Below are 27,813 nucleotides of genomic sequence, written 5' to 3'. Positions count from 1 at the left end.
AATTTCTGATGTTCTTTTTGCAGGGAAAATAGGACACGTTTTGAGGCTGCGAGTGGTATCGGGGCGCTCCGGGATGAGACGGGGCAATTCCCGACCGGGATTATTTTGACAAAAGCCCTTTTCTCCCACCCGTTTCCAGAGCCACCCCTCAGGGAAACCTTTCCAGCAACCTAGAAATAAAAGCAGGAATAAATGGGGAGGTGGTGGGGGGCAGATTCTGAGATTAAGCAAGCTCTGAGCTCGCTTAAACTTTGTTCCACAGGGTCCATCTTTCTCTGCTGAAGAGGAGTTGCTTTTTTGCACATCACCTCGCACATAGCATCAGCTCCAAAGCGCACCTACTGGAATTGCTTGAGTAGTTCCTAAATATTTCTGTAGGCATTTCAAGTGATTGCTTTCACTGGTGGGTAATACATGTAATTAAGTCAGCGTTATTTAATTTAATATCCTGTATTTCACAGCCTGTTTGGGAGGCTGGAAGTGGCGCTGCCCTCCCGTGCACAGCGCTCGGTGCAGCATCAGAGCACAACTCCATTCTGTTAAAAACTCCTGCAAGGAGTTGCTAAAGGTTTTCTATATTTGTTTCTGATTTCTTTTTTAATGATGATTATTCCCATTATTGCAGTTATTTGGAAGATCTTCCCCATTTTTTAGTTTGTGTATGACAGTTCCTTGTGTTCCCGCTCTGTGCTTTGGAAATGGTGTAATCATTCCTTTAGAGAAATAAGGATATAGGAGAGAAATGACAGGCTAAATTTGAGAATTATTTTGGGAATTACTTCAGCACTTCTGAAGGTTTAGGTGTTTTGTTGGTGTTTAATTGGATTTGGAAGACGGTGCTTCTGTCAAATTTAGAATTTGCATGAAGGAACGGAAAACGTGCAAGTGAGAGATGATGAAAACTATTAAGATTTACAGAAATTATTTCACAGATACTGGCAGGATCAATTATTCAGCCCAACAGTGATTGTTTTGTTTGTTTTTTTTTTAAATAATTGTAAGGTCAGTTTAATTTCCAAATTACAATGTTACATTTTTCATTTCAAGCACCTTAAAATTGGTTTATTTTTTGAAACACTGATTTGGCCAAAAAAAAAAAAAGAAAAATTACTGCGTTTTTAAAAATTTTTTTTAAAAGAAAAATATTAGAAAGTGTTCACTAGCACTGTCTGCTTGAAGCTGTAGCTGTCTGGGGGTGATGTGGTGTGTTTCAAACCAAGCTTGTCTGTCCTCACAAAGGGACTAAACAGGTCTATCAAATCCCCCCTTATTTTTGTGTTTAAATAAAATTATCTGGTGGGGTGACCCCTACGAGGTACCAGTGGCAGAATCAGCACCTGCTCCTCCTGCCGTGTGAAACGTGGATGTTAATATGAAAATATGTAGATGTTAGGAGTACAAATAATTGATGAAGTACACATCCTTCGGGAGCAACACGGTTCAAGTGGCAAATCTGCCTGCTCAAACAATAGCCACCCTCCAGCGGGGAGGAAGCCATCTCTATGGAAATGGGGCTGACGCTGCCCTATTGATCCAGTGAAGAAGACATTATACAATGTCAGTTGGGTTGTTACGATTTCATTTGTCGTCTGACCTGAACTTAACCTCTAAAACCTTTCTTTTCTCCCCGCCAGCCGGGCAGCGCTGCTGTTTACCCTCACACCCCGTGCCTCCCTCCCTCCCTCCCTCTCTCCCTCCCGGCATCCCCATACAGTAAATCTCTCTCTTTTAAAAATTTTTTCTTTTAAATTGATTTCCCCATTGATTCTTTTTGTTTGAGTCATTTCCCGGAGTTTATTCCTCGGCAGGTCGGGATGATTTTATTGCTTAAGGAGAAGAGTCGTGGTTCCTTCCCTCTGTGGTGTTTGGGATGTTGTGGCACGTGTGGGATTAGGGTGGAATTTATTCCTTGAGCAGATTTCTCCTTTGCCAGGTGATGGCTGGCGGGATGCTCCGCACTGGGGTCGAGAGGAACCGACCGCTGCATCATGTTTGTTAATTTTATTGTGTTATAATATATGATATTACTCCTTTAATTACATTATTTTTTTTAAGCCTGGATTGTTGTTCTCGAAGTGAAATTATGTGGCAGCACATTGATGCAGAAAGGCTTTTTGTCAGTAATCCAGACTATCGCTGAACGAGCCGTTTCTCCTTTGAGTTACTTCTCAAATGTGGATTTTTTCAACCCCCTCTGCACAGTTTTAATAAATTGCTTGTAATTATCGTAAAATGCCATTTACAAAGAGTTTTTTCAGACTGCTTGTAACTGAGGCAAATAATTCATCTTTGCTTTGAAGGAGGGGGGAGATGCTTTATGTTTTTAGGACTCAGCGAGTGCGGCTGTAGGATTGTTTTTTTAAACAACTATTTATTTGTTTTACTGTGGGAGGCAAAGCATAGCAAGTTTACAAAGTAAACCAATTATCTTCTTATAATATGATTGCCAAAGTGTCATTTTCTGCACAGGGGATGCATTCTTTGCGTTCTCTGCTGCAAAGAGAAATAGGAAGCTTTCCCCTGCTCTGAGTGCATTTTTTTTTCGGTCTGTACCTTTCATAGTTTGGCTGTTTTGGGGTTTCTGAGCACATAAAGCTGTTTTATTGCAGAGGCAGTAGTAGAGTAGATGGTGTCATTGCCCAGGTATTTGTAGGAAGTTTTTGCCAGCTTTATTTTGGCTGAGTTGGATGCAGGGTTTTCAAAAGGGGGAAGATGTTGCACTAAATTAAGCAATTCACATGTGTTTGGTTTGCTGTTCTGGGTATCATATTAACTTTGGTACTAATACATTATACAAACATATATTTATATATATGTGTATTCCCTGCCCACTAAACCTTCCAGGCAACAAACTGTGAGTGTATATAAAACCCAGAGCCAGCTCTTCTCCCACTGCCAGCAAAAAGGAGAACTAGGTGTGTTGGATAATGAAATCATCAAAATGATTCCATCCTTTTGAAATCATAGGGATGTTTTGGAAGTGCCACTTGACCCTCTTGATGGCACTGAGCTTTTCCCAGAGTGTGTGTCCTGGAGCTCTTGTGGGAAGGTCCCTAAGGAGGACCAGGATGATCAGTGACCTTCATGGCCATCCCAGAGGGACCCCATGGCTGATGCTCCCTTAAAACTGCCCAGTGCTGGGAAAAGTTGTCTTCTGCCTCTGGTGAGTGAGGAAATGCTCCGTGTCCCTGGGTACACGGGTTTGCCAGAGCAGAATTCATCCCTGAGAACAGTTTGAGCCCTTTTTTTGTGGACATGACTTGGGGAAGATGGAGGGATGAGAGAGGAGTCAGTGCCGGCTCAGCCAGAGTGAGAAATGAAGAAATTGGGCTTTGGGGAAGAAGGAATCTCCTTAGAGGGCGTGTTTGAATTTTTCCAGATTACAGATTATCGTAGATTATCTCTGTTGTAGCACAGCAGGAATGTCTTGGGCGTTTGGGAAGCAGCTGTGCTTAGTGAGGAGTAGTTACAAAGTTTTAGGAGGGAGAGAAGAAAGGAATGTACTCAGGTACTAATTTGCTTTTAGAAAATCTGCTGTGACCTCTGGCTAATTGATCACATATCTATTTTTATTTTTTTCCTACTTGTCCCCAGAATAAACCGGCGCTGAGTTCAGTCTGTTTGAAGACGCTGCCAAATCTGTTCATTTGCATTTGGCTCTAAAGTAGGCACACGAGGCTGCAGTAACTCTGCTTCATTTTGAAAAGGGTGGTGGGAGGGGGGGGGGGAAAGAAAAAGCAGGGCAAAAAAACTCTTTTTTTTTTTTTTAAAGACTGAAGAGTCTTTTCTGACAGCTAGTCAGAGTTAGAATTAGTTCAAGGAAATGTTAATAATGCACTGCCTGGCTTAATCCCTTTGATATCACCAGGTATCCTCCTGTTCATGGGTTAATTGCTTTAAAAGCGGAGGCAATATTCTGAGCGGTGGGCCGCTTCACCTTTTCACAGCTGTTACCATTGAGTGACAACTAAATCCCATGTGTAAGATGAGGAAGAGCTCAATCTCCAATTGGGAGAAAATTTATGTAAACCGCAATCCCTTCAGAATGTGCGGAAGTCACAGACTTTCTTGATTTACTCTGCTTTTCCCAGAAAGCTCCATTGTTCCCTTCCCTAAGTCCCATCAACCCTTTGTAGCAGAATATCACAGCGGCGGCAGATAGCTTGAAATATATAAATGCTATCATAGCTCTGATTAATAGCGGCGCTTATGAGTCAAGTCTGATAACGGAGCAGCTCTCCACTCAATTTCAGATACCGCTAATGGAATCTGTCTCCTGCAATTGTAATGTGAGAAGGGCTAATTTGCCATGGAGCTTGGAGCTGTCACCAGCCGGGGATTGGGGGGTCAGATGGGAGCTGCCAGGTTTTTGCCCTGCAGCTTGTATCTCTCGCTTTGAATAGCGCAGCCCCCTGCCTGCCAGGGAGCTGATAGGCCGCCCGGGGGGTTTATGCCACTCGTACAATAGCAAAGGGCTGCATGGGCTGACTTGGTAATTGTGAAGCCAGCTCATTTTTATTTTATTTTATATTTTATTCTATTTTTTTCCCCCCCTCAACTCCTTCCTTTTCGCCCCCCCCGCCCGCTCCTTTTTTTTTTTCTTTCTTTTTTATTTTTTTTTTTTTCTGCGGCTGCATAATTTCTAATAAGGGGTTTTAACAAATGTCAGATTAGGAAAAGTTTCTGCAATTACCCAAAAAAAAAAAAAAGCCAACTTATAAAACATTTAAATAGCTCCAGTCGGCTCCTACTGCGGGTTGGGGTTTTTTGGCTGCTGGAAGCAGGCGCTAGTTATTACAGGAGCCTGGGATAAAGGTGTATCTATTTTCCAAGGATTGTGAATCAAATAATGAGTTGAACTAATACACCCTTTGCGCTTGCAAAGACACCAGGAGAGAATTTCTCATTTGTAATGGCTGGAAGCACAGTTTGTACAACTCAAATGTGAGTATGGGGTGATATTTCTTAAAGCAGCGCAGCCCTGTGTGCATTTTATAGATCTGTCATGAGCTGTTCCACTCATTGAGCTGCTCTGGAATAGCTTGGCATGGAAGTGTTGAATTTAAATACCAAAGTTCCTTGGCAAGGGGCTGCTGCAGGCAGGCTCTGCTCTGGTGGTGATGGACATCCTGGAGCATGCAAGGGGTGAGGTTGGGATGTCTCATTCCTCGCTCCCCTGATGAATTGTCACAGGGGGTCTCTTCCCATCCCTGTTGTGCAGTGGACCCATGGAGGTCCTTGCTGCCATCCCAGAGCGGTTTGGTCCTCCCAGCAAGAGGATCCAAGGTGACTTGGCCCCAGAACACAAGGGATGGGATGCAAGATGCCTCTTGCATGTGCTGGTGACCTCCACAGGTCCACATTTCCAAAGGGGTGGGCAGAGACAATATCCTTCAGAGGTGATATCCCAACTGGACACCTCCAGTCCAGGAGGACATGTGTGAGAGGGTGCAAGGACCAGCTCCCCTTTGCCAAAATCCTCACTGCCACCCTGGACCATCCCCTGTCCAAACTGTGGTGTTTCAATGAAATAACTACAAGAAAGAAGAGTCAGGAAGTGATGGCGGTCCCTGGCTGGGTGTGAGGCATTCCATGCTTGTGGTGGGAGGTGGGGGTGCTGCCTGCTATCCCAGAAATCATGGATCTATGGGAATGCTGAAGCTGTGGGATGCTGAAGTCCTGTTTCACACCAAGGACAGCAGCTGGTTGTGACCAGACTGGTTTGGTTTTATTTCATAGTGGCTCTGCCTCTTTGCTCAGTCTCTTTTCCCTTCACTTCTTGTGACCATGGGACCCAACCAGGAGAGATGAGCCAAGCCCTGCTCTCCTTCCTCCTCCTCCTGCTGCGGGCAGGGCTTAAGTGGCTATTGAGCTCCAGGTCCTTGAGGAAGAATAAAATCTGGTTTGCTATTCCCTGTAGTACCTGAGCTGGCTCTTCAGCGCTGAGAGCAAGAGAAACCGCCTTTTGTCATGGAGTGTTTGTGGCTGAGAGGCAGGCAAACCCAGAGGGATTGGGGTTTTGGGGGATAATTATTGTTACTTAAGCCCTAAACTCCTGTTTGGATTTTAATTTTTAAATAATTCTTCTATTTCAGCGCCGATGCTCGTGTACGCTTAAAATTTATCAGTGGGAAGCTTGGTTGTTGAGTCTTCTGCGTCTCTTTCTGTTTAGCCTCATCAAAAAAATAGTTGTTTTTTTTTTTTTTAAATTGATTGATTAACAAGAAAAACCTCTTAAATTCAAAATGTTAACTCTTTAGTGCACTGCCTTGAAATAAAAATACATTGAAGGAATGTATCTTTGCTACTGCAAAGAGACAGAGGTTGCTGGTGATGTAGTTGGAGTCTGTGGAAGTGAACAGGGAGCCAGCAACATCAGGGTCATCATCTGCAGGTGCAGGGACTGGCAATTTAATTTTTTTTTTAAATTCCATTATTTAGCTAATTAGTGGAGATTTTAAAAATCAAGAGAGTTTCTTATTCTACTGCCTAAAAAAAAAAAAATGAAAGATGCAAGGCTAAGATCTCCTGCCTGTAAAGTTTTGGAGAGAAAAGAAGGCAGAAATAATCAGCTTATTTCACTAGGTACAGATAGGTGTTGCCAGTGTTAAATACATCAGCTTCAAATATAAACCATTCCAATTATCTTACTTTTCTTAATGAATCCAGTGCACTGAAGATTGCATTTAACGAAAACATGTTAATTAAATTCCAGTTCCCATCCATATGTAACTTTATGCTGATCATTTAATACATTTTGGGGAATTATTAAATATAGAATGTCTGCTGTTGTTTTATAAATAAAAAGTAAAAATGCTGGTGGAGTTTTTTTGTTAAAGGCATATGACTTGTAACTTTGGCTAAAGGGAAATTTTACCAAACTTAAAGGAAAGGCTAAATTTTAAATTAATGTTTTAGTGATTGCCAACAAATGACAAGCTAAAAACTATGATTAAAAAAAACCCAACAACAACAACAGGTTAATATATTTAATTTCAGTTTTTCCAAATGTTCCTGCAAACTCTTAATAAAAACTTGCAGCTAAAATAGTCCTGATTAAAGCAAATTCCTACTGGCTGCATCCTTTTAGCTGAGGCCCAAGCACATTCTTTCACTTGCATGCTTGAAAAGGAAAGCACAATCATAATTTATTTTTTTTTTAGTCTTTTCCTTTTATGTTTAGGGATGCCATGGGAAAATATTTCTCAGAAAGGACTGTGTGACCTCTCCTTTGCTGACTCTTTCTGTCCCTTCTGAGTGAGTTTTTGGATGACGGTCATGAAGACTTTCCCAATTTTGCCATGGCTTCAATTCTTTTCTTCTTCCATGAGCTGGCTCTGGTGCTGGGGCTGTTCTTTCTCATACTGGTCCCGAAAAGGGGGGAAACAAGCTGGATTTGGGGAGCAGCCATCTACCCTCCTTGCTCCCCAAAATATTGGAATAAACTCTCCTGAGGATGTTGCTTTTCCATGAGGCCAGTTGAGGATTGAGCTGCTGAGTGTCTTTGCCATGTTCTGCAGCACCTCAACTCTATTTGAAAAATAAAGGCAGTGTTTAAAGTGTTTAAAGACAGAAGCACAAGTAGAAGTTGAGTGGGGACAATTCTCTGCTGCTCTCTGCTCTGCATGTGAGCTCTCTGATGTGCTGTTGAGAGGAAAGACAATGTGGAATTTATTTCCAGGAAAAAACCCAAATGTTTTTTTCTTCTCCCAACCATGGCACATGTGGGAAGCCACCAGCCAGTGCAGACTGCAGAGTGTGGGGCTCCAGGCAGGGTGGCAGAGCCCAAAGGCTCTGTGGTTCCTTCTTGTCCAGCAGGGCTTCACTGCAGGAAATATTTGCATTGTCAGTGCCAGGCCTGGTGTTTGAATTGGTGAGACAAGTGACTATGTGCCATGAAAAACTTCTTAACTTCTACACCAGAAGTGACCTCTTCATTTTGTTCCACATTGTTCTGTCTCCACATTGGTCACTGGGTTGCTGAGCTCTTGCTGGACTTATGGGAGGTTTCCTTTAGCTCTTGAATTAACCTTCTTCCACAAAATACTCTGTCTTAACCACAAGAATTCTCTCTGTGCCTGTAATTAGGGCAGCTATTATCTTCTGGCCCCCTAATGTCCTGCTTCCTTGTGTAACATGTCACCAACATCTCCAGTTGCAGATTGCACTGTGCTCCTTTGCAAATTTTTTCATGCTTTTTAGAGAATCACAGAACTCCAGGATGGTTTGAGTTGGTAAGGATCTTAAAGCTCATCCCTTTCCAACCTTTCAGTAGACCAGGCTGCTCCAACCCCCATCCAACCTGCCATGGAACCTTCCCAGGGATGGGGAAAAAAATAATTCTTGGCTTTGGGCTTCTTGACCTCAGCTTCAAAGCTCTGTCCCATCCCTTTGCTTTTTCAGTTTTTTCCCATCTCTGTTTTGCTTGGGTTTTTTGTGCCTTTTCTGTAGAGTTCTTTCATCTCACTCTGCCTTGCACCACTGATCACCCATCAGTGTCTTTTCCACCCTGAGGTTGGTCTTTGGTCCAGAGTGGTGTAGGTGGCTGAGCTGTCCATGCCTGATGTTTTTGTCACCTCCTTGGACAGTGTGTCATTTCCGGTCATCTTGATTCTGAGACAGGAGAGATGTGGGCACATTGCCACTCTGTGCTGGAGAATTCCAACAGGCTGCAGAGGCAGAGGAGCATGGAGACCCTCATGTTGTCAAAATGAGCTGTATAACCACGTTACCCCAGCTGCAGGGCAGGATTGATTTAATTTTACCCCAAAATCATGCTGGCAATCACCTGGAATTAATTTCTGCTTGTCTTGCTGGTGCTGCTTCGTACTGTGGATTGTTGCATTTCTTCTGCCAGGTGCTCTTCATCCTCCTCTGGAGATACCTGCTCTGATTGCTTCCACTTCTGAGAGTTTCCCTCTGAATCTGCAAACTCACAAATCCATCACTTCCATTGCTGATAGCAGAACCTGCAGAAAAACTCTTGGTCTCCAGCTTGCACTTCCCAAAGCTGTTTTCTTGATGTTCTTCAAGAATGCAACACGTTCCCATTTGGTTTTTTGACGTCTGTTGGACTTTAGAGGAGCTTAGTGGGCCCCTGGATCCCTGGAAGTGTCCAAGGCCAGGTTGGATGGGGCTTGGAGCAGCCTGGGATAGGGGAAGGTGTCCCTGCCCATGGCTTAGCTGGAACAGGATGATCTTTGAGTTCCCTTCCAACCTGAGCCATTTTATGATTGTTTTTATGACTCTGTGGACAGACAGGTCTGTGGTCTCCAGCTTGCCCTTCCCAAAGCTGTTTTCTTGATGTTCTTCAAGAGTGCAGCGCATTCCTGTTTGGTTTTTTGACATCTGTGGTACTTGGAGGATCTTAGTGCTCTGTGCATGAAATGGGCTGTCCCAGAGTGGGCTCAGCAGCCTGGCTTTCCCATGAGCTTCCTGGGAAAGTTGTTCAGCCTGGAGAAGATTCCAGGGAGACCTTAGGGACTCTTCCAAAACCTGAAAGCGCTCCAAGAGAGATGAGAAGAGACTTGGACAAGGGCCTGGAGTGACAGGACAAGGGGGAATGGCTTCCCACAGCCAGAGGGCAGGGTTAGGTGGGATATTGGAAGGAATTCCTGGCTGTGAGGGTGGTGAGGCCCTGGCACAGGGTGCCCAGAGAAGCTGTGGCTGCCCCTGGATCCTGGAAGTGTCCAAGCCCAGGTTTGACACTAAGCCAAGGCGTCCCCACCCATGGCTTATGTTGGAACAGGATGATCTCTAAGTTCCCTTCCCACCATAAGCCATTTTATGATATTTTTTGTGATTCTGTGGACAGACAGGTCTGTGGGCTGTGCTTAGTTTGTGCTCCTGACCCTGCTCTGCTCGGTGAGCAGACGTGTCCTGTGTCCCACACAGCTGGGATAACTCTTTAAGCTTTGAGTTGAGTGGCTTTTGCTTTAGCTTTGCTTCATAAAACTCAACTGAGACTTTTTGTCAAGAGGATGGGATTTCTTTCGTCTCACTTGAACCCTCATGATATGTTTGAGTCTTTCCTGAGAAAGACAAGGAGAATTGGTGAATGATTGGGATGTTTGCCTAAAGTGCTGCTTTTCTGAAGATTTTTTGAAAAGTTGTTTCACCTTTTTTTTTTTACCTTATTTCCCTGCAAGAATTTCAAAGGGGTTTATGGAGTTGTTTCTTTATAACTAAAAGTTTGAACTGTTTAAATGGTTTAGTCAAAACAGGAACATCATGAAGCGAATCTGTGTATTGGGGATATGTTGGTTTTTCATTACACATGGTCCTGCTGCCCTTTCCTGGTATCTTTCTTCAGTTTTTTTCCCAATTCTGTTGATTTTTTGAGACTTATTCCCATAGTTGATGTTGAACTGTCTGTCACCTTCCCACTATTTGATGTTGAACACGCTGTCACCTTGAGCTTGGCCTGGAGCACCTCAGAATTGTTTCCTTTTTTCCCAATGTTCACTCCATACTTCTCACCCTTAAGCTACATCCTGCAGGTGCAGATCTTAAAGTACTTCACAAAGGGGATAAAAATCATGAGATCTATTTTCCAGATACCTTCAGATCTCTGGCAAACCAAGCAGAGGAGCCCTTGTAGAGAGGGCTCTATCAGGAGCATCCTCATGTGGAAATCACATGTGTAGCTCGATGAAGAGGTTGGGTAGTTTATCTTTTTTTTTGGCTTAAACCTGCTAGAATTATTAGGATTAAATGGAACTGTATGTGTCTGGATGGAATCAGAAAAATACCCAATTTTTGGTGGAGACTAGCTGAGTCTTACAGTGCAATGGTGAATTTCTGCAGTGTAGCTTTGACTACAGCCACAGCTATTTGTATTTTTGGATAAAGCTTGGTTGAGCATGTTGTGGTGCCCTACACTTCTCCTTTTCAGGGTGACTTCCTAAAGGAGAGAGCTTCCAGACAGGCAGAGGCAGAGCAATGAAGGCAAGAGCCACTGTGGTGGAATGGGTTTCTTAAATTCCACCTCGTGGGCTGCCTGTGCTGGCTGCAGCATCCAGCTGAGCTGGGCAGGCAGCTCCGTGGGGAATGTGCCATAATCCCATCTGGGAGTCCCAGAGATGGCCAGCTTTGGGCTCACAGCCATCCCAGCAGTGGCTGCTTCACCCTCTCCCTCCCTCTTGCTGGAGCTGGCACCCATTTCCCACACTCCTGACCTCTCCCTGATGGGACTGTGGGTGCTGCAATCCCCAGGACACCAAACCTCCCCCCCAGGAAAACCCTGCCAATGCTGTCCATCCTGAATAGCTCTAATCCACTCTTAATTCAGCTCCTGGATGAATTGAAGGCTGCATCCTTGCTGGCATCTCCTCCAGAGTATCCCATTAAAGCCATGACTCCCTGGCTCCCTGCACCCTCTGGGCCTTCCCTCATCAGGATTTCTGAAGCAAATTCAATCCTGGAAGTTTGCATGGCGAGAAGAAGCAGATTCTTTGGTGTTGGGTGGCTGGCAAAGAGGCTCTGCTCTTCCCAATGGCAATCCTTAGCAGAGAAATTATTAGGGAGATCTTAACCATATAATGTTTTGGCAGGGTGCTGGGTGGCACTCGTTGCTGCTGCTGCAGTATGTTTTGTTTTTAAAAAAAAAAAAAAAAATTAAAAAAAGAAGGACAATAAAGTAGGCTCTTTTTTTTTGTTGGAAAAGAAGATTTCATGTTATCTGTGTTTGCAGGCTTTCTGGCTCATATGCTGGAGGAATCCTTGCTGCGGGGGTGTTTTCATTTTCGCGTCTAACATGGCAGTGGTCCATCACGGCGGAGGTTTTCAGCTTAAACAATCTGTTTGTGGGGCTGCTGATGGCTCTCACTGCTCATTTTGAGGAGGCATCCACTGCAAAAGAGAGATCAAAGGTAAAACATCTCAAGCAAAGTGAATGGTTCTTTATTTTTTTCGTAATTGGTTAGCACCTGTTTTTGTAATTTCTTGTTCATTTACTGCTGGTTTAGTTTTAAGTAAATAGGCCAAATTTTAGGTCTTACCTCAGCACCTTGCTGGGTGGGGTCCATCCCTGATCTACCTGGGCGTTCAAAAGTGACAAACATTGAAAAAACCCTGCCCACTTTGCTTAAGGATTGAGTTGGGACCTGTTGGATAGGTTTGGAATTGATTTATTTAATACTCACAGAATGGAAGCAGGAAAACCAAAATCATTTCAATCTAAACATTTTAGTTCATCCTGCATCAAAGACACAAACTAGGCTGTGAGTGTTCAAGGTTTTGTTTTAAGAATTGGTAATTTTCTTGGGGGTAAATGGATGTATTGTACAGAAACCTCCATCTAATCAAAAACCAGGTTCCAGCTCAAAAACGGGAACGAGCAAATTTTCAATCAGTTTTTCTTTTGAAATTAAATGTGCCCCTAAAATAATGGCATTGTTAAACACAGAGACTTTAAATTTCATGCTGTATTTTCTACTTTATAAACAGACTAGTCAGCCAAATGATATTTTTGCTCAGCAGTCTTGTTCTTTCTACTTTTGTTTGCCCGAACATCTGATCTCTTTTCCTCCGACAGACTTGCCTGCTGTGACTCCTGTAAATTGTGTGAATAAAGGGATTTTTGTCAGGCTAGGCTAGAATTTCAGGAGTCTGCAGTGGTAGTTTACTCAGCTTCATGAGTTCTCAAATAACATGTTTTATCAATGGCTACAGAGACCTTGTTTTACCATTGGATTTTTTAAAAATTATTATTATTATTTTCTAATGAGCAGCAGCCCCAAGATCCCCACAACCTGAACTCCACAGACATGGAGCTGGGCATTTTCCGGCCTTCTCCCATGTTTCACATGCCTGGTTTCCAATGGGATTTTCAAAATTAGATTTTCAGAAGCAGTTAAGGAGCTTGTTCCAATGTTTTTTTTTGAGTGTCTGGCATCCCACGCCTGGAAGAAGCCAGGCTGCCAACAGCAAGCTTGCAGTGCTTTTCATAAATCAGATGGTCCTACAGACATCATATTGGAGCTCATCCATGTACGTAAAAAATGACTGAGGTGGTTCTGAGCCCTGCCAGGCAGCTCTGAGACCCACAAAGGTTTTTCTGAACTTATGGCAAGGTGCTTCCATGGCAGGGCAGTGTCCAGCATGGAATGCTGAGCAGTTAATTGAAAATTACAGGGTGATCCCAGCACTACACCAAGGCAATGATTGCATCTCACACACCACCCTCACCAAGGGCTGGAACAAGCAGGGGAGGTTTAGGTTGGATATCATGAAAAGGTTCTTTCCCCAGAGGCTGGTTGGGCACTGGAACAGGTTTGAGGTTTTAGAATTATGAGGGTGTCACCTTTAATTCCCGTGGCTTAGGATGTGCAGCCATGTGCAGCCCTGACTTTAGCCCTCTGTGCCTAACAAAGAGGAAAAAATAATTTCTGTTAAAAAAAATAGATTTCTGTAGATAATGGCTTTGTTTTAGGACATTTCTGAAAAATCACATAGTGTGAACTGTTGGGCAGCCTCCCCTGTACAGCTGGGTTCAGGAATTGGACTCATCCCATCATTATAATGTGATGATGCTGCACAGGATCTCTGTATGCATGGAGGCATGGCTGTTCAGCTGGACACTTCTTAAATAATGTTTTCTGTTGAACAGTTGGAATCTCCCTGTAACAAATTTAAAAATCCCCTGAGTTCCATGTTACAACTGCCCACTGCTCACTGGTGTGTTTGCCTTTCTCCTTCAAGGATGCTGTGCTGAATCTTTTTGATCTCTGGATGTTTTTGCAAACTTGTAAATAGTAATTGTGATTTTTAAATTTTTTTTCTCTCTCAGATCTCTAAATGGGGTGCCTTTTGCTGTGGGCTCAGTCTGTGCAATCAGCATACCATAGTGCTTTATGTTGCTTGTATTGTGCCCTGGGTTCTCTCACAGCTTTTCAGAAAGAGGGTATGTATATACAGTCACTTACACACTCATACCTCTGTTTTTCTAAGGCTGGGATTGATTCTTCTCCCCCAGAACTTGTGTCACTTCTAAGTTGATGTGATTAATCATGACCCACTGAAGTTACAGTCTGACACCACAGCCACTGATCTCAAGGGGGTCTGATTTAAAGAGGGTCTGCAAGAAGGGCATGGAGTGATGGGACAAGAGGCTTTAACTGATAGAGGGCAAGGTTAGATTTAGATATTAGGAAGAAATTCTTCCCTGTGAGTGTGTGGGGCCCTGGCACAGGGTGCCCAGAGCAGCTGTGGCTGCCCCTGCATCCCTGGCAGTGCCCAAGGCCAGGTTGGACAGGGCTTGGAGCAGCCTGGGATGATGGAAGGTGTCCCTGCCCATGGCAGAGGGTTAAAACAAGATGATATCTGTGTTCCCTTCCAACCCAAACCATTCTGGGGTTCAGTGATCTTTGCTCATGCCAGTGATCTGTGACCCTCTTGTGTCCCCTGGCACAGGAGTGCTCTGTCCCAGCTGCTTGCAATTACCCTGTGAGCTAAAATAATACTTGGAACTGAAAACTCAGCCTTCCCCATGCCATCAGCTCCCCTGGAGATGAGTTTCTGTGTGTTGGCTCCCTGGTGGAAGCCAGCAGAAGCCACATCCACTCAGGGCATAACTAAGCCTGGGTGAAGCACATGAGCTGCAAGAAATGTGATGCAACTCAGACAAGCTTGATCCAAAATCTCTTCAGCATCCCCAGCAACGCTCTTTTCTGGCCATATATTTCCATTAACACAATCAATAATAACTTCTGCAATATATTTATAGTTTGTTTTGGGTTTCTTTTTTGAGCAGGGAGGTCCAGAGAGACCTCTGTGGTTTCCAGTAAAGGCAGTGCTGTGCCAATATGATAATCCTGGGAAATGCTTTGGACTGCCCAGTAGTGCCTGCTGCAGGAAACCACTGAATAAGATGGAAATGGATGGAAAAGTGCTTTTTTAAAGTACAAATGAGCCACCTTTCTTCTGGAGGAGCTCTGACCACCATCATTATCCAGCTCCTTTCTCTGCTCCACAGATCATCACTCCCAGTAACCCCAAATGCTGAGGAAGTGCTTTGATTGACAGGGCAGTGGCTAACGACAAAGCAAGCGTGCAATATTCTAGGGTGGGATTTTCCAAAGCACTTAAAGGAGTTAGGCACACAAGTCCCTTTGAAAGTCTTGTCTCCCTGACCCCTTAGGCAGTGTCGAAAATCCCACCCCAAAAGTTGGCCTATCCAATTTAGCCAGCCTAATCACGATCAAGTAAATGGCAAAACTGACTCCTGATGATGGTGATGATGTGTGCAGTTGTACTAGAGCAGCATTTATGTGGGTTTTTTTTTTTTTTTTGCCAGATGGAAAACCAGCCAACTCTTAATCGCTGCAAAGTGGGTTATCTCAGCCTTGCAGTGCTTCAGCCATCTATGCATGTCATGCCATGATTTAAATGTGAAAGATGCAATGAGTATGATACTCATGAGTCCTAGCTAATATTATTTGCTTCACTTAAATTTCACCCTGCCATGCAAAGGAGATCAGTTTGATGCAGTTTCCTAGTAATCCACAAAATCGTAAGGTTTAACATAGCATTTTGTAGGGACTTACTATAAATTGAGAGATCAGCTCTGTGTAAATATATTTGATGTTTTTTCTTTATCTGTTCTTGAAGTTCCAGCGTGATTAAACTAAAATAAACATTGTTATGCAATATGACATATTTTGGTGCAGGAATTGTCCCTAGGCCATTTGCTGAAGTTGGGTTTATGCTTCTTGGCTGGTTTGCTGCCTTATCTCTATCTGCCGGCTTCGTCCTACCTCAATCGAGCCCGCTGGACATGGGGAGACCAGACGACTTTTCAAGGATTTTTGACCCACTTTCTGAGGGAAGAATATGGGACATTCAATCTGGTAAACAAGGGTCACTGCCTAAATTGCTTCCTTTCCACTTATGCAACAGCAGAGATGTTCTGTTTGTGACGATTAAGGGCTCGCGGGGAAGGAAATTGAAAATGTTTCATTTTTTAAGCATTCATATTGGATTTCGACCTCCTGACCTGTCAGGTTTTCTGGGAATGGGTCACATGGCTGGGAAAGCAAAGAGATAATTCTCATTGCCTTATGGGGAGAGCCAAATTATTTCCTGGGAGCTGTATGGGTGTCTTATGTGTGTAGGAGCCCAAAGAACAAACTGTGCCAGAGGGAGTCGGTGACATCAATTTTGTGGTGTTTTTAAGATTAATATTGTCTTATTTTTCTATTTTTAACTCAAACATTTAAAGAGATCACAAGCAGTTTTCATTTAAAAGCTATTCCTCTTTAATTTACTGATGTTGAATTTAAGTGAGTGGTTGTTTTGAGGGCTCTAAATTATTCCTCTTAACTTAACTAATGTTGAATTTAAGTGAATGGTTGGTTTGAGGGTTCTCAGGAACCTCTGATCTGAGTTATTGAGGTCTCTGCTTGCCAGGAGAGGGAAGAATCCTGGTTGCTTTCAGAATATAGGGTTTGCATCTTCCTCCTCCAGCCCTGACTTGGATGTTGGGCTCTGGCCACCCAAGGAAATCACCAGCCCACCACCCCAGAGTCTGTCCTGCTCCCAGGTTTTCAGGGCAGAGGGCTGGGAAATCACACCACTGGGAGGAAAACAATAAAAAAATGTGTTCTACATGTTCTGTCCCTCCCTGGAGTCCTGGAGCTCCACATCCTCAGAAATCACCCTTCAAATACAGCCTGACAAAGCATCCCTGCCGCTGTGCCATTCCACCCTTCTCAGAGGGCTGTGTGGCTCTAGGATGTGTGTCAAAAGACATGATAATTCCTGCTGCTGCCGCTAAATCTGCCCAAAAACTCCTGCAGAGATCAGGCCCAGCCTCTGAAGGACCTGTGAGACTTCCCCTGTTGTCCTGTTCCCAGCTCCACTGGAGAATCAGCCTCCACTGGGCAGAGCAATACCAAGGCATGCAAATCCCTTAACTCCTCTCTCCATCAAATGTGATGAATTCAAGTTGATGTTCAGGAGGCTTAGGGATGGACTGTGTGTAATCCTACACCACAAATCACATTTAGGATGAACTTGTCTGAAGCAGGAGCAATGAATACAGCAAAATCCAAGCGTTTGGTCCCGGTGCCAGTTGGGATAATGCCAGAGCACTGCTGGGTGGACAGACAGCTTTTACATCCCATAGCTCTGTTTTAAGGGCAGACAGGGTCATAAAAAAAAGCCCAGAAAATATTTTGGAGAGGGTTCCACCTGTAAGCCATGGGTCAGAAATGTTATCTCTGTGGTGGATGTGTCCAGGGCCATCAGTTGCCAACAAGATGGGGCTGCAGGAGCTGTGAGCTGGCTCTCCATCCTCTAACACTTATTTTTTAATCAAATCCTGGATGCAATTAGCTATACCATTTTTATTGAGATTAAATATTCCTTCCAGACCTCCTGAATCTGTTCACTTTAATCTGATAGCCACCACTTTTCCAACAAGCAGCAATGAAGGTAATTCCTCCCCTCCACACAGCCTGTCTTTTTCCCAGACATGTGCCATGGATTGCAGATCTCTGCAATAAAACTTCTCATTATCTCATAAAGATTTTGTACAGCTCTGCGTTTGTCAGGGCAGAGGAGACAGGGGCAAGTCTGGTGAGCAAGGAGGAATTGAGCTTGTCTCAGGCTGTGGGGGGATGTAGCAGAAAATAATTGCATGAAGATACAGAATGTGGCCTCAAGTTGGGGCAGGAGAGGTTTAGGTGGGATATTAGGGAAAAAAAAATCACAGAAAGAATGGTCAGGAATTGGAATAGGCTGAATAGGCAGTGGTGGAATCCCCATCCCTGGAGGGATTTAAAAGATTTGTGGATGTGGCACTTGGGCACATGGGCTGGGCAGTGCTGGGGGAATGGTTGGACTCAATGATCTCAGAGGGCTTTTCCAACCCAAATGATTCCGTGATACAGCAGAGATCATGGTTGAACCATATGCCATGCTCTAATCACAGGATAATGAGTTGCCAGCACCTTGAAGAAATGCTTATCCAGGGGTGAATCCTTCAGTGGCCTCACATGAAACAGGCAGGTGGGAGAACACCTTGCAGTGAAGGTTTGAGCAGTGCTTTCTGCCTTTCCTGCAAACAGAAAATGAGGAGATTTTCCTTCCCCCAATCACTGTGTGGGCTCCTCATGGGTTTCCTTTGTTTTTATTTCAGGCCAAGTCCGAGACAGGATCCGGGATGGGAGAGATGCTGCTGTGAGTGACACCTTGGCTGTGCCTTTCACCTGCTGCTGCTGCTGTCCTTTGGCCCACAGTGGCTCCTGTCCTTCCTTTCCTCACCTATATCCAGAGCTGGGGCCATGTGTGTCCAGCACCAATCCTGCCCTCTGGCTGCCCCGCTGAAGGAAAAGCACTGAATCCCCCATCCCAGTGATTTTCCCTTCAAAATTCTACCATATAACCCATCCCTATCCCATTTCTGGTAGACTTAATCCCAGCAGAATGGGAATATATTCTCTTGTGCTTATTCCCTGTTTCTCCTGACACTTTAATTGAGTGCAGGGATGATTTGGGGGTGATTTTACACATCCACACTTTCATTTCTCCACAGTTTCCAGCTGGCACAGATGAAGTCAGAGCTCTCCCTTCCTGTCCTTGCCCTGGCACTGGTGGCCTGTGTGAGCACAGCACTGCCACTGTAAGTTGAACAATATTTGCTTCAATGTGCATTTTTTTTTCATTTTTCTTACTGCCTGCATGGGCAGCTTGTTTTGCCTTCTGCTTGCTGCTGCAGAAATTGCAGCAATTGGCTGTGGTCATCAATTATTAGGAGCAAAATATCCCTTACTCCTGGTTAACCCCGTGGCTTGGTAGGTGGCAAGCTTATAACTCCTGAAATGCTGATGGCTTTGTGCTTTGAAAACAGAAGTTTCATAAATGGAAAAGGTAAAGGAAAACTCATCAGCTCCCTGTGTTAAATGCATTTAGGTATGCAAGTTCAAGCACAAATGATTTTTGCTTTGTTTTTTCATCATGTCTCAGGAGTGATACTTTTTTTTGTAATAGGAAAAAGCAGCAGAAATCACCTGTGATCTGGCTCTTCACTGGAATGCTCTGCCTTTATTCCCTTTTCTTTGCTTGGAGAGCAAATTTGGATGTTACAAAGCCTCTGTTTCTAGGTGTGGTAAGTTGCACTCCCAAAGTTGCTCCGGCACGTTAATTTTTGGGAGAAACATTCAAAACCTTAAAACCACCTGACCAGCAGCAGGCAGTTGTCTTGAAACTGCAGAAAGCACCAAAATACAGCTCCAAGGCCAGGTTGGATGGGGCTTGGAGCAGCCTGGTCTGGTGGGAGGTGTGGGATGGGGTGGGAATCTTTAAGGTCCCTTCCAGCGCAACCCCAATTCTGGGATTCTCTCTCGTAGGTGGAGCGGTTCTGGCTGCAGAGCAGCGCTGTGGTGGCTGTGCTGGCAGGGCTGGGCTTGGCCACACTGGCCAGCCTGGGGAGGGACACTGTGCTGCTGCCATGCCTGGAGTGGCTTCCTGCTCTCGCCCTCGTGGCTTCTCAACTTTGGGCAAATTACAGGTGAGAAATTCGGTGCCACCTCACTGGGCGACCTGGCATTTCTGGCCTTGGCTGGGAGTGGGAAAGGCTCTTTTCACACCCCACCTAAGCTTGCATGGTCACAGCCTGCAGAACTCCCTGGTTTGATCTCCTTCAGAGTCACTCCAGGCTGTAAATGGGGATGTCACAAGGTTGAGGGAAAAAAACTCTGTAGATACATAAATTTCTAAAAAAACCCTTATAAATGTCTGCTTTGTCTCCTAAGGGAGTTTGCAAAATTCATGTGGCTCAAACTTCTCTTGCTTTTCCTTCACTCTACTGTGACAGTGTTTACAGGGGTTTTCAGGATGAGGGAAGAGATGTAGATCTGACTCCATGTTTCAGAAGGCTTGATTTATTATTTTATGATATATGTATTTTACATTATAACCATACTTAAAAACAGAAGGAAAGGTTTCCTCTCAGAAGGCTAGCTAAGAATAGAATAGAAAAGAATGAAAACAAAAGCAGCTGGCTCAGACAGAGAGAGCCAGCTCTGCCATGACTGGTTACTAAATCTAAACATCTACACGAGACCAATCACAGATCCACCTGTTGCATTCTACAGCAGCAAATAACCATTGTTTACATTTTGTTTCTGAGACCTCAGCTTCTCAACAGGAAAAATCCTAAAGAAAAGGATTTTCACAAAAGATGTCTGTGACACTCTAGCTTATATCCTGAAATTTTTTCTGATTTTTTCCCCATTTTTGAATCTTTAAATCTGTAGTTTGGGGCTTCCCCATCCCATAACTCATGCAGTCACTTGGATAGGAATCAGTGTCCTGGCAGGGATGCTCAGGTACAGGCTGACCAAGGAATGTAGACTTCTTCATCAGGAAACCTTTCTTTGGCACACCTTTTCCAAAAGCTTGTCCATACCTGAGCCAGTCATAGCTCCTGTTCTCAAGTGTCACCTGAATCCATACCTGGAGTATGTGCACACAACTTCAATGGAAATTATCTAATCTCAGATCATGTAAACCAATTTCTGCCTGACACTACAAAAACTTGGGGTTTTCAATCTTAATAGAAACATTAAAAGATGAGGAGGATTTCAAATGCTTTGCAGAACCATTGTTGGACTGGCACTTCCAGCACCAACTATTAAGTTTTTAGATTTAGCCCAAGAATAAATCAGAATTAAGGTGAAGGTGTGTATTTTGGCTAAACTGTAGTGGGTGGTGCTTTCTGAGTGCCTGTGCTTTAAATGCTTTGTTTCTGCATCTCATTTTCTCTGGAAATGGAGATATTAAGTTGCTGTGGTGATTAAGTTGTTGACTCCATCCCTGGAAGTTCAAGGCCAGGTTGGATGGGGCTGGAGCAACCTGGGACAGTGGAAGGTGTCCCTGCCCATGGCAGGGGGGTGGAGTGAGATGTTCTTTAAAGTCCCAACTCAAACCATTCTGTGGCTGTGATGTTTCCATCCTGACCAAGGTGGATTTCCCCTGTGGGTGCCCATTGCATACAATTGTTCAGAATTTCTGCAAAGCCACGCACATACTTGGTTTAAACATTCTGTTTTCCATCTGTTCTCTTCAGCACTTGTGATCAGAGCAACAACTACGTTGTTGATAAGTTTGCAAGGAACGTGCTGTCCTCCATGCCAAGGGGGGCAGTGATCCTGCTCAGAGGAGACTTGCCAGGGAATGCTCTTCGTTACCTTCATTATTGTGAGGGGATGAGGCCAGATATCACCTTAGTGGACCAGGAGGTATGTTCAGAAAGTGGTGTTTACAAAGGCAGATTTAATTATCAGCTGCAAAAGTTTTGTCTCCTTGAGAGGGTCTCCTAAAACTCATGATATAATAATAAATAATATTGGAAATAAATAAAATTGATTTTTTTTAAAGAGTCATGGGTAACCCTGGGATGGAGTGTGGTGTGCACATTCCTTTTTCACTGAGAAATGGGAAAAGGAAAAACAAAGAGTTACAGGATGGGTCACCCATGCTTCCACTGCCACATCATCCTCACACCTGGCTTTGCAAGTGGTTGGCAAACCCCAAACCCAGTTCCTGGTGTTTAACCAAACCAAGTCCCTGTTGTGTGTCTTACCAGCAGTGGCTATTTTGTGGTGGAGGAAGGATCACAAAACAGAGCAAGCAAGAGCAAGCCTCTGATCAGAAGGCACTGGTGAGCCTGTCTGGTGCTGTGGTGTGGCCATGGTGACCCAGTCTGGCCTTGGTGACCCAGTTTGACCATGGGTGACCCAGCCTGGTGCTGTGATCTGACCATGGTGACCCAGTCTGGTGCTGTGGTGTCACCACGGTGACCCAGTCTGACCATGGTGGCCCAGTCTGACCATGGTGACCCAGTCTGGTGCTGTGATCTGACCAAGGTGACCCAGACTGACCTTGGTGACTCAGCCTGGCCATGGTGACCCAGCCTGGTGCTGTGATTTAACCATGGTGACCCAGCCTGGCCATGGTGACCCACTTTCACCATGATGACCCAGTCTGGTGCTGTGGTGTGACCATGGTGATCCAGCCTGACCTTGGTGACCCAGTCTGACCATGGTGACCCCGTCTGATGCTGTGATTTAACCATGGTGACCCAGTTTGACCATGGTGACCCAGTCTGGCCATGGTGACCCAGCCTGGTGCTGTGATTTAACCATGGTGACCCAGCCTGGTGCTGTGGTGTGACCATGGTGACCCAGCCTGGCCACGGTGACCCAGCCTGACCTTGGTGCCCCATTCTGACCACGGTGCCCCAGCCTGTTCTCGTGTCCCTGCCGACGTGGTTGGTGACATCCCTGAGCAAAAGGCCATTCCTGGTGCAGAAACCATTTCTGCTGGCTGTAAATCTCCTGATTGCTGTTCAGATGGTGCTAACAACTTTCATTGCAGATGATGACTTACGGATGGTATTTACCCAAGCTGGCAAAGCACTTACCTGGCGTTCATTTTCCTGGGAGCCGGTGGAATCCTGTGGAAGGAGCATTACCCGACGGGACACTCGCCTTTAATCTCCATCGTTTCCTCCAAGTAAATAAACAGTAAGCATTCCTTTCATATGTAACAGCTTTCCTAAAATCTCTGACCTTTTTTTTTCTTTTTTTTCCCTCTTGAAATTGTTTATGGAACAGCTTGGTACTGCATCCAAAAGACCAATTTTCTCCACTGACTTCCTCCCCAGTGGCGAGATTATTTTTGCAATTAAAGCAAAATATCTCTGCAGAAGTAACTCCATCCGGATATAATATTGCCTGTTGTTTTGAGGTTGGTTTGGTTTTTAGGAAGGAAGGGAAAAAAGGTGATCTGCAGAGTGTTTACTGATGATTTTTTTGTTGTTGTTGTCAATACAGTTCATCACAGAGAATAGGAGCATTCCTGTGTACTCAGAACGACGATGGTTGGAGAGCAAATTGCTGCTGCTTCTCCTTTGTGAACATTGTGGCCAACTGATTAGCATAGAATGAATGTATTCCAGGAATAATCATCATATAAAAATAGCTTAGTAAGAGTGGAGAAAGGATTAGATACTCACACGAATAAGAACAGCATCTGCATTTAGACTAGCTGGGGTGAGCCCTGCGAGGGTGGGGAGGCACAGGAGCACAGCCAGGTGCCAGTGGGCAGAAATGGGCTTCTGCTACAGCTTCTGGCCTGTTTGGGAGGTCCAGGAGAGGGGACAGGATGTGACTGCTCAGGATGGGCAGTGCCAGATGGGGAATTAATTTGTTTTCCACACTGCCCCAGATCATGCCCATGCTGATGGGAGATGTGCTGGGTGGATGTGTTAGCTGCTCTGTGTGCTGTGCTTTGGTTTGGTTTGGTTTGGTTTGCTCAGGGACACAGGGTGGCCCATGGTCCCTGAGGTGGCTTCACCATTGCTCTCTCTGTTGGTTTTTTTGGCAGTAAGGAAGTGTTTGTCTGCATAGGTCTTCATGAGGGGGACTCAACATGGAGAAGGAGCCACTCACTGTGGCCCTGGGGGACGTGTGAGAAGTTGGTTCCTTCTGGAGCTGTGTTTGACCCAGGAGAGTGGATTCAACTCACAAGGAATCTCTATAACTGGACTGAAGACTATGGCAGGTACAAGGCAGAGGAGCCTCTGCTCCTCCCTGCTCATCATTTTCCACCAGCAGCATTGCCACACCTGCTGCAGTGTTAGAGGAATCAAACAAGGACCATAATCTCAATTTTGTGTTCTGGAGAGATAGCAGGGAGAAATTCTTCCCTGTCAGGGTGGTGAGATGCTGGCACAGCCCCGAGAGCTGGGCTGCCCCATCCCTGGCAGTGTCCCAGGCCAGGTTGGACAGGGCTTGGAGCACCCTGGGATAGTGGAAGGGGTCCCTGCTCATGGCAGGGAGCTGGAATGAGATGCTCCTAAAGGTCCCTTCCAACCCAAACCATTCCATGTTCTGTGATTTTTAATAATGTGAAAAACATCAAGGACATCTCTAGTCAAGTATGAAGTCCAATTCTGACCTTAAAACATAATCAGGATCTAAACTTATTGAGACCTCCAGAGGTTTAAATGTCATAGGCTGACCTGTGGTGGTAAAAAACATCTCTGGCTCTGAGATCTGGGATGCTGTGAAACACCTGAGGCCCCTTCTGTGGAGAGAGAGGCACAAAGTTTTTTGAATGACAGGGAATCAGCTGAATTCCCTGCTGTCAGAGCCACAGGTTTGCTTCTGCCTGGGAGCTCTGTAGCTGGGCTGGAAGGGTTGTGGTGGGTGAAACCCAGCGACGTGGATCTGATGGCTGAATTTTATTTCCATTCCCATTTAGTTTCAGCCCCTCTTCCTGGGAAGCTGTTGCCAACGAGGAGATGTGGCAAGCCAGGTAATTTTCCTTTGCTCCCTTCCAACAGCCAGTGGGCACTGCCAGCTCACTGGGGTGGAAACACACACCAAAGCAGGCAGCTTGATGGGCCGTGGCCTTACTGGGTCTGCACGTGCCAGGCTTTAGAAGGAAAAGGCTGGCAGGATGAGATGAAGCTGCCAGCAAAGCCTTCAGCAAAGTGGCTGTTTTGTTCACCAAAAGGTTCTGCTCAAAGTCTCTCAAAGGTAGTTGGGGTGTAGGGTAAGGAAATAGGTTATGGAGAGAAATTTGTCTCACTGATGGCTTTGCTGTCCCACATGTGGACGTGTTGAAGCTGTGTACAACCCTGTGATGGGAGCTGGTTGCATTAAGCAGTTACCACATGGAAGTTTTCCTCCTTTTCCTAGGATGAAAACAGCTTTCTTCATCTTTGACCTCGCAGAAAGAGCCAGTGTGACTACAGAAATGAAAGCACAACTTTACACATTCGCATACACTGTAAGTCCTGGATTTGGGTTAGGAGTGCTCCCTACATCCTAATTTTTTAGCCTCCATCACAATTTTTTTACCCCCTTTTCTTTTAAATATCTAGAGTCCATAGAAACACAGTGTTTCCTGCAATCTGCATTCCCCCTGTTTATCCAAACTGGGAGCACAGCCGATCCAAAGAGATTTGTTCAGGGATTTTATCCATTGCCCCCTCGGTCACGGAGGATGCCAGCAGCAAACCAGTCAACACCCTGCTTTTGCTATAATTATGTTGTCTGTGCTGGGCTCCAAACCCATGCCAAAAGATTCCTTGTCCTGAAGTCCCCTCTCTGCACTTGTCCCCTCTGTCATTACACAGTCGTGCGGTCTGAGCCAGCGAGTGTAAAATCCGACAGTCTTCGCTCTGCAAATTAATTCTGCTGCATTTCACACCAAAGAATAACACCCATAAGCTGGTCTAGGTATCTCTGGAAATGCTGGACTGCCTGAGATGCCAACAGATGCACGAAGTGATCAGCGTGTGTCAGCAGAGAGGAGCAGTATTTCATACTCCAGCACAGAATCAACAAATGGTTTCCTTAATTTTTGCCCGTTTTGCTATGATTTTTGCTGTTCTGCAAAGTTCCCAGGCACATGCCTGCTGTTGTGCTTATGAATATTCCCACTCAAGTCAACAGACTGCTTAAGTCCCGTGGAAGACATCCTGATCTCCTGAAATATTGAGTAAATGTCTTGCAGGCGCGGCAGTTAAATCTCTTTTTTCCCCCAGCTTGGTGTAACACCTCTCCGGGGGAAGCACATAATGTGCTCTGGGGTTATCACCATCATCTGTAATGTTTCTAAACAAACAGCTGCTGCTGGAAGGGAAACGTTTCAGCCCCCCTTGGATTTCTGATTCATGCTGCTGAATGGCAAACACAGAGCAAATTACAGAAATACTCCAGCTCTGGACTTGGACATCTAAATAGCATCTGTTTCTTTCCAGGCAGTTTTGAAGCACTGTTAAAAGCTGTTGCTCCCACTTTGTTCAATTAATTTGCTGCCTCTACCTTCTCTTTTTTTTTTTTTTCTTTTTTTTTTTTTTTTTTTCTTTTTGTTCCTTTAACAGTCATACAAAGAAATTGTCAGCTCCCATCCCCATCACCCGGTGAACTGGCACAAAAACTTCGCCATCGCCTGCGAGAGGATGCTGCGCCTCGGCCGGGGCGACGTGGACCCTGAACTGCTGCTCTCCCAAACTGTGAAACATTTCCTGCTCTACACCCAGAAGGCAGAGGATGATCCCCAGCGCCAGGACATCCTGCAGGTCGTGCAGCACCTCAGGGAGGAGCTGCAGGGGCTGAGGAGGAGGAAAGCGGAGCTGAGGCGCGGAGCTGGGTAGCTCCTGGTCCTGCTGAAGTGTTAAAGTCGGGACTTAAAATCTGAATTAGTCCTTGGCTGTGTGAGAGTGGTTTGAAAAGGGGAAAGAAATGGCAGCAGAGAGGAAATGCAGTGTGATCCCCTCTGCAGGAACATAGTGGTGTTTGATTTCTGTGGCCAAGTGAACTTTTTTGGGGGTAGGGGAGAAGCTCACCACTAAATAAAATATCAGGTTTTGAAAAGGAGAGTTTTCTTTTGCAAGAAAACTATGAGCTTGTACTGTGAATATACATATAGATGTATATATATATATAATTGATTGATTTCTGTTGCCAAATGAACTTTTTTGGGGTAGGGGAGAAGCTCACCACTAAATAAAATATCAGATTTTGAAAAAGAGAGTTTTCTTTTACAAGAACACTATGAGGTTGTACTGTGAATATATATATATTTTTTTATGAATGCACCGTCCATTCTAGATGTAAAACTGTATTTAGCATTTTATTGTTTCCTCTGTTGCTGAGCCAAGAGGTTTCCTAAAGGCATTTTTCATTAGCTGTGCTGTGTCCGTGTGTTTTTGTGGTGGGTTTCCAGCAGGACAAGCTGTGGGATGGTGCCCTCCCAGGAGCCGCCTGGTCATTCACTGGTTTGGATGTGCTCTGAGCCCTAGCTGTGCTCATGCCCAAGGGCACTGCAGAACCATAATCACAAAATCCCAGAATGGTTTGGGTTGAAAGTGACCTTAAAGATCATCTCATTCCACCCCCTGCCATGGACAGGGACACCTCCCTCTATCCCAGGTTGCTCCAAGCTCTGTCCAACCTGGCCTTGGACATTTTCAGGGATGGGGCAGCCACAGCTTCTCTGGGCACCCTGTGCTCACAGGGTAGAATTCCTTCCCAATATCCCATCTAACCCTGCCTTCCTTCACTTTGAAGCCTTCCCCCCTTGTCCTGTCACTTCATGCCCATGTAAACCGTCCCTTTCCAGCTCTCTGTAACCCCTTTAGGTACTGGAAGGACAGGATGTCCTGCTGGAATGGAGTGGATAGAGACCAAGCCATTTTTTTCTGCCTCCCTCACTTTTCAGGGGTACCTGCTTTCATTCCTTAGGATTTTATGATGGGATGGTCTTTATTGCTTTGAGTTCTTTATTGCTTTGAGTTTGGGATGCTGCTCCCCTGGAATGCTGCAACCCTGGGATGCTGCTCCCCTGGGATGCTGCTCTCTCCATGGATCATGGCATTCGTGCTGTGGCCTCTATCTGGGCTCTCCTGGGGATGCCAGAACTGCAATTTTGGAGATATCAGGGCTTTAACCAAAAGAAGTGGGTGTCAATCCACCCTGCTTTTCAATCTGCCCCAGCAGCCAAGGGACTTCTGGGGTTAACAAGAACTCAGCTTCTTCTTTTCAATAAAAAGACATAAAATGTGTTTTTCAATATTTTGTCAGTTAACAGTATTTCAGATGCTTAGAACAGACCCAAAACTCTGGGGGTGTCCCTGTAAAGCTCTGTTATCTAAAACCTCATACATTATTCTGTGGTTTTGCGATATCTCAGCCCAGTGTTTTGCAGGAGACAATTTGCTGCCAGGTCAGGATTTCTTTTAGACTGGTAAAACTGTCAGAGAAGAAAGAAGCACTTCTGTAAAGATCACATTAT

The 27,813-nt window shown here is 45.0% G+C and overlaps 1 protein-coding gene across 1 annotated transcript in view; it reads left to right on the top strand.

Annotated features, from left to right (window-relative positions):
• TMEM260 (transmembrane protein 260) overlaps nucleotides 1-26,706 on the top strand; it is a 34,214-nt gene extending 7,508 nt beyond the window's left edge. The window contains exons 4-16 of the mRNA XM_054286692.1: nucleotides 11,693-11,870; nucleotides 13,790-13,903; nucleotides 15,669-15,848; nucleotides 18,140-18,180; nucleotides 18,536-18,622; nucleotides 18,991-19,108; nucleotides 19,350-19,510; nucleotides 21,071-21,242; nucleotides 22,381-22,529; nucleotides 23,392-23,568; nucleotides 24,271-24,324; nucleotides 24,711-24,801; nucleotides 25,901-26,706. Of these exons, the coding sequence (XP_054142667.1) occupies nucleotides 11,693-11,870; nucleotides 13,790-13,903; nucleotides 15,669-15,848; nucleotides 18,140-18,180; nucleotides 18,536-18,622; nucleotides 18,991-19,108; nucleotides 19,350-19,510; nucleotides 21,071-21,242; nucleotides 22,381-22,529; nucleotides 23,392-23,568; nucleotides 24,271-24,324; nucleotides 24,711-24,801; nucleotides 25,901-26,173 (1,795 nt within the window). The 3' untranslated portion in view covers nucleotides 26,174-26,706. The remainder of the gene's footprint in view (nucleotides 1-11,692; nucleotides 11,871-13,789; nucleotides 13,904-15,668; nucleotides 15,849-18,139; nucleotides 18,181-18,535; nucleotides 18,623-18,990; nucleotides 19,109-19,349; nucleotides 19,511-21,070; nucleotides 21,243-22,380; nucleotides 22,530-23,391; nucleotides 23,569-24,270; nucleotides 24,325-24,710; nucleotides 24,802-25,900) is intronic.
• The last annotated feature ends 1,107 nt before the right edge of the window (nucleotides 26,707-27,813 follow it).

This window comes from Melozone crissalis, unplaced genomic scaffold, assembly GCF_028551555.1.
Source record: "Melozone crissalis strain CALT ecotype California unplaced genomic scaffold, PUWL_Pcris_2 ptg000056l_1, whole genome shotgun sequence".
Classification (NCBI taxonomy): Eukaryota; Metazoa; Chordata; class Aves; order Passeriformes; family Passerellidae; genus Melozone; species Melozone crissalis.
Note: the sequence above shows the minus strand (reverse complement) of the source record. Positions and strands in the feature narration are given on the sequence as shown.